At 37.4% G+C, this 16,241-nt stretch overlaps 1 protein-coding gene across 1 annotated transcript; it reads left to right on the top strand.

The window, feature by feature from the left end:
* Nucleotides 1–2,025: 2,025 nt before the first annotated feature.
* Nucleotides 2,026–2,988, top strand: LOC127224666 (olfactory receptor 13C8-like). The gene has a single exon (XM_051187763.1). It carries the CDS (start codon nt 2,026–2,028, stop codon nt 2,986–2,988), a length of 963 nt encoding a protein of 320 aa, XP_051043720.1.
* The last annotated feature ends 13,253 nt before the right edge of the window (nt 2,989–16,241 follow it).

The raw sequence follows: 16,241 nt of genomic DNA, 5'->3' as shown, positions 1-16,241 counted from the left end.
AATTACCCAGGACTGTGCTTCTCAGCTCATGTGAACTTTGTGATGAAATCCTGTGATAGTCCTTTCTCCCTCCCAATCTTTGAAGTCTGTCTGGGCTTACTCATTGAGCAACTAAGAGGCTTCCTGAGGAAATGTAAATGTTTTCCTACAAATATTCCTCCCATATAACATTTTTGTGGTGCTTTTATCAGCTCCCATATAGTGCTCCAGCACTCCACACATCCAAATGGAATCTTTAAAGAAAGAAGAGACCAGTGTCTCCAAAGAGAGATTTCAAAATGGCTCACAAAGTCTGCTGTAAGGAAGGGTGCTGCACTGCACCATAGGGAACAGAAAAGTCAGTGAGGAGCAAAACTTGATCCTCTCTCTCCTTGATGTGTTCTTTGTATACTGTGTGAGTAAGGCAGTTTACCATCAGGAGGTGGCATGAAGTCAAAAGAAGAAAGTTTCTTCTGGAACAGCTGACTTAGTGAAGCCTAGTGACTCTGAGACTCTAAGATAGCCATGTTCATCTCACTCAGATTAGATCATAGACTGTTGGGTGAACACAGACTCCTACTGACCCTGGGGGGCTATCATTTTTAATCATTACTGACCAATTCTCCACTCTGTGACTTTTTTTTAAGCTAGATTATGAACTGTAGTTTTAAAAACATCTATTTTAGACACTTTTGATTTTCTCTTTTTTCTCCTCTTTTAATCCATTATGTATTGTTTGTATGGTTTAGTGGTCAAGATTCCCCATTTTTACATATACAATTGTGTTTTCCATTAAAACTGCATTTTTAAATCAGTGCTCTTTTAAAAATGAGCCCATTATGTCTGTCTTCTTTACTTTTTCCATGTGTTCTTATCTGTTACTTTATGACTTTCAATGTTTTTTATTGTCCCCTGTATTTTATTAACTACTCTATGAAGTATTTTCCATGTTCTTTTAAAAGCCTCATTATTCATATTCTCTGATCCCATTAATATTTTTCCTCAAACTTACAGTTTCTTTAGATTTATCTCTATAAGAACATGAATCCTGGTGATGAAATACTGCTTCAATCCCTATGTTTTATTATGCTAAATAAATCATATGTCACCCTTCATAGTTTTTCAGTTATCTATGTTGTAGATGCTAAGTTCACTTGCTTCCAATTTCTGAAAACATTTTCAGGTGCAGACCCATGTGACAGAGCTATTACAAGATCATGATCATCTGAACTGTTGCTAGCCTCTTTTGGCTATAGGCAATGTCATGATCAATTCCATCAAGACAGCTTTCCCAAAGAACTCAACTAAATGGGCTCCCAGGGCTGGGTACTAGATCCTATCCTGCTTCTGTTGTAGTTTTTGTTTGAATACACACACACACACACACACACACACACACACACACACACACACACACACAGAGGCCATGGTGTCCTTGTAGAGATCAGAGTATCCTTTGCAGGAGTTGGTCCTCTACTTCTACCCTGTGTATCCTGGCTATGGAACTCATGTCAGACTTGGCAGCAGGCACCACTGAGCCATCTGAGTTTCCCAAGCCCTATCCATTTTTAATGTGGAAATGCTTTCAAATAAACTAAAGTATCTTTCCACTAGAATTTTACCTGGTACACAGAAGGACTTTGGATCACATTCCCCATAGAGGGATACTCCCTTGACCTAGAGGCAGGAGAGAGGGCCTAGTTCCTACTCCAAATGACTTGACAGATTTGGATGACCCCTCCTGGAGGGCATCACCCTACATGTGGAGGGAGGTTCGTGGGAGGGGAGGGTGGCCTGGGGAGCATGGGAGGGTGGGAATGAGGAAAAGAGTGAAGGAGGGAGGGAGAGGGAACCGGGATTAATATGTAAAATAAAGATATATAAAATATAAAAACAGGGTCTTTGCCTTTCATACTGTGACATCCAAAAACTAGCCAGCAGCAATGAAGATTATTATTATTTTTAATGAAGTGGGTCTTATAAGCTTTCATTAATAGATTTCTTTCTGTTATTCCCAGAATTCTCCTGGAGGACACGCATATCTGTATGGAGACTTCCAATGATTCCATGTTGACAGAATTTGTCTTGGTGGGGCTTTCTGACCACCCACAACTCCAGAAAGTTTTATTTGTGCTAGTTCTATGCACATATCTGATGATCCTGCTTGGAAATGGAGTCCTTATCTCAGTAGTCATCTATGATGTGCACCTGCACAAGCCCATGTATTTCTTCCTCTGTAACCTTTCCTTCCTGGATATCTTCTACACAAGCTCCTCTGTCCCACTAATTCTTGGTAGCTTTCTTAAAGGAAGGAAGAGAGTTTCCTTCCCTGAATGCATGGTACAAATGTTCTTCTCCTTTGCCATGGGAGCCACAGAATGTGTGCTTCTAGGCATGATGGCACTTGACCGCTTTCTGGCTATCTGTTACCCACTGAGATACCCTGTCATTGTGAGCAAGGCAACCTATGTGCCCATGGCAGTTGGATGCTGGGCTGCTGGGTTTGTTGACTCATTGGTGCAGACATCTCTTGCAGTGCAATTGCCATTCTGTACTAATAATGTCATTCATCACTTTGAGTGTGAAATTCTGGCCATTCTGAAACTGGCTTGTGCAGATATTTCAACCAATGTGATTAGCATGGCAGGGTCAAATTTTCTTTTTCTAGCTGTGCCATTGTTAGTCATTGCTATCTCCTATGTTTTCATCGTTACCACTATTCTGAGGATCCCTTCCGCTGAAGGAAAACAGAAGGCCTTCTCCACATGCTCTGCCCATCTGACAGTAGTGATTATATTCTATGGAACCATCCTCTTCATGTATGCAAAGCCAAAGTCTAACGATACTGCTGTGGCAGGACATCAAAGCTTGACTGAGGCCCTCATCTCCTTCTTCTATGGAATGGTGACCCCCATGCTCAATCCTCTCATCTACAGTCTGAGGAACAAGGATGTGAAGGCTGCTGTTCAGAACATGCTGAGAGGAAAAAGTCTGATAAAACATATATGATTGTTTAGACTATGCAATTCACTATTTCAAGTAGTTATAGACACAGAATTCATAAAGTCCAAACTGCTACATGTAAATTCAAAACCATTAAAAATATTTTGATTGATTTTGTTACACTTATTTTTTATATAAAATCATAAATGGGACATAATGACATTTGTAAAATATACTATTACAGAAATACAAGAATGGTGAAAACATTTTAGTGTTGACTCAGCAAGGAAACATAAACTCTTAAACATTTAGGAAATAATAGGTATATTCTTTAAGAAACACATTTATTTAAAGTCCTTAGAAGCAGTTTATAGCCTTTGTATGTGTAATGTTGATAATGTTGATGAGTAGGCGAAGTGACTATTAAATAGTACAAGATGTAATATGTTCACTTCATTTGTTCACTTCTTTATTATTTGTATTAAACACCATGTAAATTCCCTGATGATAGAATATTATCTGTCCTATACCAATTTATAACAGTCTGGAACATATTAAATGCTAAATATTTTTGAATTATGTATGAATCATATTCTTTAATTATTTGGTCAGAGTCTTCCTGTCACACATGAAACATGCCACAGAATCAGTAAATAAGCTTTAATTGTGGTAAACCATAAAGCTTTAGAGACTGTTACTGTGTCCTAACCATCGTAAATACACACATACACACACACTACAGAGAAAAGTTTCAATATGTAGCAAAGCTGGAAGATCTACAGAGAGCAATAATAAAGTTATCCCAATGGAAATGCCAGCATCTGCCAGCCAATGGGTCTTGAGACTGGTGCTAATTTGAAGATCTGAGCCCAGAGCTTTTTCATTGTGCCTGAACACTCTAATGGAGAAAAGTGGGTTTTCAGAATTGCTGTTTAGTTTTACAGAAATACTTGACACAACTGAACCTCAAACACATACTGTTAACATTCTGGAAACATAGACTTGAATATTGCAATTTCGAAGGAAATACAGAAGTTTTTATGTCCTAAACATGTCCTTAGAGTGATTTCATAAAAGGCAAACCCAATGAACATATTTTAGATGGAACGTATTTTCAAGCAGGTAATAAGACTTCTGATAATGGCCTATCTAAACATAAATACAAAGGTTCTTGGGAAAAATAATCTTTATTTTTCCATTCAAGGTTCAGGCAAAAAGTCCAAATATGTAAAAATATACTGAATGAACCACTTTCTTGAGACTCCATGCACACTATAACCATAAACAAGGTAGTAGGTCAAGACTATTTTGAAAGTAATAGTACATTAAAAGATGTATGTTATTAAGTATACAACTTTTAACAATCCACTTTGCCTTAATTCCATCTGGATTTTTTTAGGAAATATGTCTGTGTATAAGGGGAAATACGTTGAAATTAAAAGACAGAAAATGTATGCTATGCAAATTATTCAAACACTGATATTTCTATATTGATGACTAGCAAATGGATTTATGACCAGATAAAAACTATTTCTAACAAAATGATAGTTTCATTATGATAGAAAGTGAATTTAACCAAAGAGATGTACATACACTTCTCAGTGGTGGGTCTGCTAACGAATGTCTTCCAAGAGGTAAAATTGAAGCAGTATGATGGCCTTACATCCTTCTCAAATATTAAGACAATAAATAAATATTTGTAATGATGTAAAATATTTGAGCAAAAACAAATCCCACTCTAATGCAACAGACATTCTTCTAAAGCATATGTAGGATATTTTTAAAAATCTATATTGTGTCAAAGTTTGTGCATGACAAGCAATTTCTAAGAAATTGTATTAGTCAGTCTACACTCTTGTTCCTATGTGAAATTTAAGAATAATTAATTAAACAATCATTATAATCTGGTGCAGTTAAAACTTATTTGTAAGTAACTGAGGAATAATAGTAATGTTTTAAATGTTTAATAATTCTAATAATGTCAGTCAGAATGCATATCTGTTATGAATATCTAATATGACCTTTTTTATAGGTAAGAGAAAAAATTAAACAATTAAAATTGCAAGAAAAAGTCTGTGATTTTAGCTATTTTGTAGCTGTATTTATGTTTACATTTAGAGTCTATTCTGAATAATTTGTAATTATGCCATAATATATGTAAAACATTTTTACAAGCACTTCTGCTAAAATGAATAATAGTTCAATAATATTGAGCAATATATAATGACTATGCTAGATACACACATAGTCTTTTAGAAATATTCACATTTACATTCTTAGCAGAAAGTTTATTTCAGAGAACAGAGGAGAGAGGAAAGGAAACAAAAGGAAGATGAGGAGAAAAAAAATCAGAGGATTTAAATTCAGAACCAATATGCCAGATGTTATATATATGTATATATATATATATATATATATATATATATATATTTATATGATGCTATTTTCTATTAACCTTTTGCAATAATATTGAGAGTTATGTGATCTCATTGTTAATGTACAGACCAAGATTCTAAGAAACACAGAGGTTAATATACTTGGATGCTTTAGCTTGGTTTTTATTCTACAAGTTTGACAGGACAGTTGGGAAATCTAAAGTCCAGTTATTTATTTGATTCAGGAAAATAACCCAAAGTCTGTGAAATCATAGAAAATCTGAGGAGAAGGAGGGAGAGTAAGAAGGAGAAGAAGGGGAGGGAGAATATTTTTAATTGGATCCTAGAAATAATCTGTCAGACTCCTCTTAATTTGACACAGGGATGTCTAAATCATAAGAAAAATTTCTTTTTATTAACGGCCAATTGTTATTTCTCAAAGTAAAACTGAGTAGTTAAAAAAGGAGCTTCATTAGCCTAAATTCATAAGTTATTTGATCATAGACTATGTTACTTGTCACATACCAGCCACATGACAGGATAAAACATGTAGCTTTAATGGCAGCTGACTGATTGGTAGAACTACTTTCTAAGTAAGGACCTTCAAAATCGAGAGATTGAGTTGTGTGTAAGCCATTAGGAGCATGAACATGGATCCATCTGTCTCTGTCTGTTCTTGACTCTGATGTGATGTCACCTGTTGTTTCACGTTCCTGCTCTGAGGTCCCCGCTATGAGAGACTATAGCAGTGCACTGTGAATCAAAATAACTAACCATTTAATTAAGTTGCTGCTTTTTGTGACAGGAATGAAACTAAGACAGTCTCCCAAATACAAATAATTGTACCTTACATCTTTGGTCTTGATTACTGATCACTAGTCATTGGAAGGTAGGAGAATGTAGCTACATTTTACTCTGAGTTTTCTTCAACATTTACCTAATGAACAAGAAGGTAAATTTAAAGGATGATGATGACCAATTATGGGATGACTGTGAAAGAAATCATAAAGTATAAGTTTTATATGTTCATGAGTCTGTTACATCCTCCTCCTGGGAATGTCATACACATGCTTGAACTTCCTAAAGGAAAGCATTGTGACCAAGGGCTTTTCAAACTAGAAAACCACTGAATAAGCCTAGAGATGAGGGTTTCATGTGGTACCTTTAAGGAAGAAGAGAAGGTTGAAGAGATTTTAATTTAGTAATAGAGGCAGAAACCCTCTATGATAAGTCTGAATGTGCAGTTTTAGACTTTGTAGATGAGATGCTCACTTCCATACATGTTTTGCTTACATCCACCTTAAGAGCCTATGCAAATGACTTTTCTTCCTGAACCTTAATGTCCTTCTTTATTTTGAGTATTAAACATACTACTTTAACAATCCATATTAGTTAGATTTTCCCTCATGCCAGAGATAATTTATTCAACAAACCAAGAGCAATAGATCAAAGGAAGTTCAGTTGTTAAGGGTAAGAAGGGATTTCCAGGATGAAGGCAACCAGCTTGCACATAACTACTGATTCTTGGCACTGCATATGATGACTCAGATAATATGCTTCTTCATGCAAATAGTATGCATCATGACGTTTTGTTTTGGAAAATTCATTGTAGCCATTTTTTACCTCCTCACACTCTTTAGGAAAAAAAATACTATTGTTAACAGGAGGAGCAAGGAGGCTTGCTAAGGGTTGGAAGAGAGGCATGGATGTGCAGAGACAGAGAGCACCAATTCAAGGCACTCAAAAAGTCTAAAAAGGAGAGAGAATTGTAGATACTTATATAAAAAATAACAGAAATATTATCATAGAAAAGGGTGGCTCTGAGTCAATACATCCAAGATTGGCTCCATTAGGGCAGCTTTGAAAGTCATCTGTGATTAGTCCATAGTTGTCATAGGATAATTAAGACTCTAAACTGTATCTCAGAGTGTCCTCTTCATAAGTGGCTAATGCAGTACTATTCAAAACAGCTATGCTGTAAAATAAGACTAGATGTCCCACCACAGATTAATAAGGAAAATGTTGTATGTATGTATGTATGTATGTATATATATATATATATATATATATATATATATGCATGCAAACAATTGAATTTTCTTTGTTAACTGTGAATAAGTTGTTTACAGGTTGGTGGATACAACTGTAGATAATCAGACTAAGCAAATTAGCTAGTTTCAGAAGGACAAACATTCCTTCTCTTATTTATAATTCTGAGATAAATTTTGTGCAGCTATATATACACATTTATGTGACATAAAAGTAGTGGCTGAATTTTTAGGGAAACAAACATGAATAACAGGGGATGCTGACATGAAAAGATAGTAGGGAATAATAATTGTATATTACATACATATAACTGTTTAAAAACTAAAAATTCCAAATTAAAAAAAATTTAAAGAGTAGTCTTCAAGAGACCAGATAGAAATTTATGTTTAGTGACATGTTTACTATTTACAAATACGTCTTTAAATCAGAGTAGTCAGTAAACACATGTTACTGAAATAAGTTAATCTTATTTTTTGATCTATAAATGCATATACCCTGCCAAAATTGCATGTATTACCATAGGTCACATAGCTGGAAACAGTTTAGTTAGGACTCTAATACCATTAAATAAACTCCCAAATTCACACACCCTTTGCCCCACAATATCATTTCATTTTTGTTCATTGATAAAAGACCTGTTAAGTTTTTCCATTTTTCAGCGTTGTAAGACCATGACCATCGGAAACAAAGGGATTTTAGAGAGGCATAGGAAGTTCCCATTTCTTTTTTGCTTGTTATCTCATAGCCTGGTAATCCCTTCCCGCAGGACTACAGAACACTGTCAGTATTTATACCTGAGCATAGAATCACATCTCAGAGGACATCATTATAAGTTTACTGACATACTTCTGCCTGATTCAAAGGTACAAATAAGTTGCATAGGGGTGGGATCCCATGTGTCTGTTAACAGTTTGAAGTCAAACTGTTAAACTGAACAGGTAACTTTAACATCATTCTTCCCTCCACAGGTTTCCTGGAGGGAGTCATGGGGTATAGCTCCTAGGAGATTGATTCCCTCCACAGTTAAAAGGAAACAAGAAAATATTATGTGAGCTTATCACGTGGGAAAATTTCAAAGTGTATTCAGTACTCTGTGAAAATCAGGTCATGCTTTATGTAGGTCCATTAATAGGACATTTTAGGACATTTTGAAATCTGAAAACAAAACAACCAGTATTGTAATTGAGATATATTCCAATAAAAACACTCAAGAGTTATTTACTGGTGAAAAAATGAATATATAATATTGCATTTTGCTTATTCACATGTGATTAAAAACGTGTCCATCACTTCCTATCTAGTTTGTTACAATCAAATACAGTAATAATATAGCTATGAAAATATTTGAACAAGGACACATTAAATCATAAAAACAGTTCATTTTCTTTTTTTATTTAAATTAGAAGTAAGCTTGTTTTACATATCAATCCCAGTTCCTGCACCCTCCTATCTTCCCCTGTTCCCCTGTACCAACCCCCATCCCATCCCTTTTATGCTCCCCAGAGAGGGTGAGGCATTTTATGGGGACTATTCAAAGTCTGTCATATCATTTGGAGCACGGCCTATGCCCTCCCCCATGTGTCTAGGCTGAGGGAGTATCCCTCTATGTGGAATGGACTACCAAAGTCCATTCGTAAACTAGGGATAAATACTGATCCATTACTAGAGGCACCATAGACTGCCCACTCCTCCCAACTAACACCACGTTCAGGGAATCTGGGTTGGTCCTATGTTGGTTTCCCAGCTATCAGACTGGTCTCCATGAGCTAGCTCCCCCTTGTTCAGGTCAGCAGTTTCTATGGGTTTCTCCAGCCTGGTCTTGACCCCTTGTTCATCACTCTTCCCTGTCTGCAACTGGATTTCAAGAGTTTGGCTTGTGCTTAGCTGTGGGTTTCTGCTTCTGCTTCTGCTTCCATCAGCTACTGGAAGAAGGCTCTAGGATGGCATTTAAGGTATTCATCATTCTCATTATAGGGGAAGGACATTTAAGGTAGCCTTTCCACTATTGCTTATATTCCTAGTTGGAGTCATCCTTATGGGTCTCTGTACATTTCTCTAGTGCCAGATTTCTCCTTAAACCTATAATGGTTGCCTCTATTGATGTGTCATTTTTCTTGCTCTCCTATATTATTCTCCCTACTCAATCTTTCTGATCCCTCATGCCCTGCTTCTCTCCTCCTTGCTCAACATCCTTAGACATCAGGGAAATGCAAATCAAAACAACTCTTAGATACAATCTTACACCCATCAGAATGGCTAAAATGAAAAACACCAATGAAAGTTTATGTTGGAGATGTGGAGAAAGAAGTATGCTTCTCCATTGCTGGTGGGGGCCCTGAACAAATTGCGAGGAAGGGGGGTGGGTAACAGTCAACTTTTATTGAATTCTTATTCTTATAAACTGCACACTTAACTTAGAAATTATCCAAACAATCAGAAAACATAGTTTTAAGCATAGGAAGATTTCAACAATCAGATTAGAAAGGCATGTTTTGTCATCTTCAGTGCAATGACACTTTGTCAGATAAATTTATTCTTAGACCATTTTATACATATGCAAAATACAAATTGACCAATCTCATTCTCTCCCATCTCTCTCCACCCATGGTCTTGCTCAACTTCCCTACAAACTTCTCTCCCACATTTACATGTATTCTTTCTGGTTGAACCTACTGAGTTTAACCAGGGCTCCCTGTGTGTCCACCAATTTGGAGATCCTCTTATAGCCAGATAGATTCGGAAATGTGCACACAGCTGAAGACAGTGGTTCCCCACCCCCTTTGGGCCACTCCTTTCATAGCTAACTGTTCACAAGGCCAGTCTGTGTAAGCAGAGTGCAGGTATCCAGAGCTCTGAGTTAGTGACTGCAGTGTTTGTATGAACTTGAGAGGAGAGAATGGCATTTTAGTCCTTCAATCTATCTTTAGCTCAAAGTGTCCCTTGCTCCATCTTACCCCTCTGGACCCCACCAGGACTATTGAACTATTGGTTGTTGATCAATTCTGGCAGGTGGTGGAGAACCAGTCTTCAGTTGTGTTCATGTGGCTGAGTCATCTTCTGCAATGTTCCCTGAGCCTTACAAAGAATAATGTAAATGTCTTGTTTAGGGCTGAGCTCACAATTTACATTCTCAGCATCTTGGGCCATGAGTCTTGGTATTTACCATTGAAAGGAGAGGCTTCTCTGATCAAAGCTGAGAGCAGCTTTTATCTATAGGTGTAAACATAGATATTTACATGGAAATTTGGTGCTATGTTGATTTAGTAAAACAATGTTAATTTTTGACTCCTGAGATGATGACCTCCCTAGGCTTGGTCTTGTGGTAGTAGGTGTCTGTCCCTAGTGTGGACAGTGGACATAGGATGATTGACTACCTGAAGGGAAAGGGGCTGGGAAGACTGTGGATAGAAAAGTTTAAGAGGGAGGTAAGTGAGGAATTGGGGAGATGATAGTGTGATGGAAAATTATTAACTTGAGACAAAGGAAATATAATGAAATTTTGTGGAAGCCTTCTGTCTTGTAGCTCAAATAAAAACACAAAATAAGGATGGACAGAAATTACCCTGAATGGCTAGAAGGTGCTTCTTATAGGAGCAGAGGTTTATTGCACATAGTCTCTAGTGCCAGGTATGGGGCACCTGTACAGAAGTGGGTTGGGGATGTCCTAGGCCTTCCATCAGAACAAGCGCTTGTCAACTCTTTTGCTTGTCCATGAGAAATAGAGGATAAGACACTATTGCTGAAGACACCATATGCATTGGTTGCATGATACCCAGGAAGCAAGCTAGTAAGGAGCTGGAAACATTCTCCTGGCTGCTCCACTTTCAAAGCATTGGGGGTGGTGTACTGTGTAGGCTTCAGTAGGATAAAAGGCATCATTAGTCTTGTCCAGCTGTGGACTCAATGGACCAGACCAACTTTGCAGGAAAGAAGTGCCTACCTGTTGATAGTGACACCACTGCTGGAGTAACCAACTGCCTTTATGATTGGATCAGAAAACATGTTTTTAAAGTTTTCTTAGTTACAAGAGAGCTCATGGCTAACACAGTCCCTCATTATTCAGTTGTAGTATGCCGTTCCTGCAATGAGAACATCTTTTTGCAATAAAACCACTAGCATGCAGAAGTTAGCCTTGATATATTCCCACATATAATCTCTAGAGTACAATCAATTTCAGATAATTGTTTTGATAATGCCTTGTGAAACAAAATGCTTTAGTTAAAATCTTATGCTGAATTACATGTTCAGGGCTTTTTAGTCTCAGAATCTTTCAATCTGAAACAGGCCCATCTTTGCTTAAGTTGTTTAATTTCAAAGACTACCATCTATTAGCACTGCCGAATATCCTTCAATTTGAGTCATGGTGATGGTTCCCGAAGAAAGAGGACTTAATGGGAATTTGTCAAAGGTTGGGATCTATTATTCTCTTTGCATCCTGGGAACGGGTTTGTGATGTCAATTTGCTTTATTATTAGCAGACTTTGAAAGTCTAATGAAGATGGTATTTGTCGCTATGAAATAAGTTTCCTTCTGTATTTAATCTTAATGTGTTATTGTATTGCTATTCATCAACATTTCAATTTATTAATTTTATGTCCCTGTGCACTCCTAGTTTTTAAATGAAAATAATTCTAGTAATTTAGTATCATCATTTTCATGATACTATGTAAAAATTACTATGAGGATCATTTATAAGTTATTGCTGCCTTAAAAATTTATTACTTTTTAATTTTCCCTCAGATTCACTCTATACCCTCCTTACTCATCAAACTTTGATCAAATTTAGTGACCATTAAAAAAAAAACTTTCAAAATCAATTTCTACTGTCACAACATTCTTGGATATATGCTCTTCTACTGGAAAGTGCTTAACTTTCTGGGATACCCTCTTTTGTTGGCTTTCAAAGTGACAACAAAGTAATACAAACCTATTTTCTTTTTTAATTTTTAATATATGTATAATATATATGTATACATATATATTTTTTTCTTTTTCTTATTTTACATATTGATCTAAATTACCTCTTCCTCCCTCCCTCCCTCCCATGCCCTCTACCACCACACCCCCCCCCCACTCCACAGGGAGGGTGATGCTTTCCAGGAGAGATCATCAAAATCTGTCAAGTCATTTGGTATAGGGACTAGGCCCTCCCTCCTGCCTCTAGGCTAGGGAGTATCCCTCCATGGGGAATGTGCTGCCAAAGTCCTTTTGTGCACCAGATATACATCCTGGTTTTACTGTTAGAGGTCCCTTAGACTGCCCAGGCCTTCTAACTGAGGCCCATGTTTAGGGGTTCTGAGTTGGTTCAATGCTGGTTTCCCAGCTATTAGTCTGGGGATCCATTAGCTCTCCCTTGTTCAGGTCAGCTGCCTCTGTGGATTTCTGTAGCCTGGTCTTGACCCCATTTTCTTATCACTCCTCCCTCTCTGCAACTGGATTCTAGGAGTTTGGCTCAGTGTTTAGCTGTGGTTGTCTGCTTCTGTTTCCATCAGCTCTAGATGGGGGCTCTATGATGGCATATAAGGTAGTCATCAATCTCATTATTAGGGAAGGGCATTTAAGGTAGCCTTTCCACTCTTGGTCACATTGTTAGTTGGGGACATCCTTGTAGGTTTCTGAACATTTCTCTAAAGTCAGTTTTCTCCTCAAATCTATAATGGCTCCTTCTATTCTCTCTCTCTCTCTCTCTCTCTCTCTCTCTCTCTCTCTCTCTCTCTCTCTCTCTCTCTCTCTCTCTCATCTATTCGTTTCCTGACTCAATCTTTCTAGTCCCACATGTTTTCCTCTCCTCCCCTTCTCTTTTCCTAACTCCCTCTCCACTCACTGCCCCCCCCCACTCCCAATACGGCCAGGGGATCTTGTTCCTTTCCATTTCTGTGAGGGACTTTGTATGAATCTCTTAGGTTACTCCTTGTATATACTCACTCATATATGGATTTTAAACATAGAGCAAAGGGTCACCAGCCTATAATTCACACTGCCAGAGAAACTAGGATACAAACTTATTTACATTATTTTTTTTTTACAAATTTTTAGGGATAACCTCATTTATATTTAGTGGAGATCTGAATTTCCAGATTAAGATTTGAACTAGGCATATAGCTGTGAGTGGAATGTCACTCTTAGGCCACATTAGTGAATCATGTTAATGTCTAGGGATAATGTGTTTTTGCATATACCACATGCATTTAAAACATGTAAATATATTTTTATATCCTATTCATTTCTATTCCTATATGTTATTATGATTTCCCTATTCTCTCCTGTATTAGTTGGGGTTTTCTAGAGGAACAGAACTTAAAGAATGAATCTATCACTATCATCTATCTATCTATTTATCTATCTATCTATCTATCTATCTATCTATCTATCTATCTATCTATCTGATATCTGATAGATATTTGTCGAATTTGTTAGTATTAGAATGGCTTATAAGGTATGGTCCAAGTATTCCAATAATAGCTGTCAAAAAAGGTTCAAGAATCCAGTAGTTGTCCATGGGGCTGGATATTTCAGCTTGTCTTCAGTATACACCATAATCCTGAACAAGAAGAGTCTAATGTCAGTGAGAGAATGAACTTGCCAAGGAGAGTGAGAGCAAGTACGCAAAGAGAGCTCTAGCTTCCTTCTTGCATATTCTTTATATAGGCTGCCATCAGAAGGTATGGCCCAGATTAAAGTTAGATCTTTAAAAGATTTGAATTAAAACCATGTCTTCACACTTCAAATGATTTAACTAAGAAGCCCCTCTTAGGTGTACCCAGCAGCTATGTTTTAGTTAATTCTAGATATAGTCAAGCTGACAACTAAAAATAGCTAATATAACTCCCTCTCTTTTCTTTCTCTCCCACTCTAGTCTAGTGTGTATGTAATTCACCATACACAATTGTGTCTATTTTCTTCCTTTTCATGTTTGTGCCTTATTTTTTAATGTTGAGAGAGTCCGAAGCCTGGGTTTCTTCCTTTCTAATGCATTAGCTGTCTGGTGCTCTATGTGTGACTGCATTTCCATTGCTTTCCCTGTGGTTTCTGTGGAAAGCCCTCTTCCCCTCCCTGCCCTCACATCCACCTCCTCTGATGACAGAGCAGAGACAAGGCTGGCTGGCTGTCTTCTTTAAGGCTGCTCACTTCACCTGATACTGTTAGAACACAGTTGGGCCTATCTCTCCAGTTCTTTTTAAATCTTTATTCAGGAATTCCTTCTTTGTATTTGTTAGACTTAGACACTCACATTCTGATTCTTTTGCCTATAGATGGTTTTCTCACTCTGTTAGACTTCTGAAAACTCACTACATTTCGTACTCCCATTATGGTAAAAGGCCCCCAGACCCAGTTAGCACAACTGACTCCAGGATAGACATACCATTCAGGTGATAAAACTCATTGTGTAGACAGCAACATATGCCAAAACAAAAGTAAGTCCACAGTTCTGGGAAAGTCTTTATACATACTAATTTTGCTTTTTAGCCTCTGCTTCTGGCTAACTGTTCTTGTTAGCTGGCACGTGTCTTCTTCTTTTTTTTTTTTCCACTTTGAAAAAGGCTTTGGGCTAAACTGGGATGCTAAATACCCAGTGTAGTCTCTGACCAGATAATAAAGATTTTCTGTTGGCTTAAACCAACGTCTGAGTAGTCTTCTCTGGTGGATACCACACAACACTCCTCTTCATGTTGTGCAGACATTTTATTTACCCTGTTGGTCTTCCTTTGCCTCTCAACCAGGTTCTGGGACCCACAGCCCATCTTGCATGGGGTGCCCATCTTAACATGTGTGGACTCTAGGAACCTAGCTTAGCCTCTTCCCTAGTGGCATCTCCTTTACGTCTACAGCCTTACAAAATACTATGTTGAATCAGGAAAATCTGGCACCCTCAATGCTGTTGTGTAATTAAAACCTTTGCTGAGCAGAAATGAGTACAGCTCATCTGATCAATCACTTCAGACCAGTTCATGGTATAATGTCACGTGCTAGGCAACTCAACTATACATGATGATTATTTTGTAAAAATAAACAAAAAGAAAAGAAAAAGAAGGCATCAAGGCTCAGTAGCTAAAAGGACTTGCTCATCAAAAGTACCTGTATTCCATTCCCAGATTCCACATGACAGCTCACAGCCATCCATAACTCTAGTTCCAGAAGGATCTGGTGGCCTCTTCTTAGCCAAATATGAGAGCAAAACACTCAAATCTGTAAACAACAACAACAACAACAACAAAAAGCAAAGGCAACAGGCAGCAACTCCTTTGAGAAAAGTGATGTTTCTGGTGCTATGGTGCTATTTGAAAGGAATGTGTATAAAGTCAATGTTTTCCAGCAATTGTTTATTTAAAAATAATGTGCACTATGAGCTTTGCTTGACCCAGTTATAACAACCACTTTATTTTTTTCATTTATTTTTCATTCTTTATATTTTTTTTTATAACCAAGTCCATTTAAATGAAAAAAAAAAAAAAAAACATCGTTCTTTCCAAACTACTTCCTGCTGGTAAGGGGCACTGACATGGGGGATTCGAAGAAGATGCAGAAATCCTGGCTGTAGTCTGCAAGGCTGCTTTGTCCAGCTGTTTTGAATGTAGGATCACCTGGTACTCTGTTTCAGGTGGTCTGGCTTGATCAAACCACATTATTTTGGAAGGAATCCACATCTTTTCATTTTCTGTGGAAACAAAAATAGAATTCCTTTTCCCCAGCAACTTGTCCTTGAACTTAAATTTTGGAGTCAAAGCATTTTTTTTTATTTAATTTATTATTTTACATGTGGATCCCAGTTCCCCCTCCCTCCCTCTGGCTCTCCTCCCCTCCCTCCCTCCCTTTTACCCTCTCTGCCCTCTCACATGCACCCTAACCACCCTCCCATCCCATCCCCCCAAACCCATTACATATGTAGGGGAATGC

This window comes from Phodopus roborovskii, unplaced genomic scaffold (genome assembly GCF_943737965.1).
Source record: "Phodopus roborovskii unplaced genomic scaffold, PHOROB, whole genome shotgun sequence".
Classification (NCBI taxonomy): domain Eukaryota; kingdom Metazoa; phylum Chordata; class Mammalia; order Rodentia; family Cricetidae; genus Phodopus; species Phodopus roborovskii.
The sequence above is the reverse complement of the archived record's forward strand: the minus strand, read 5'-3'. Positions and strand labels throughout refer to the sequence as shown.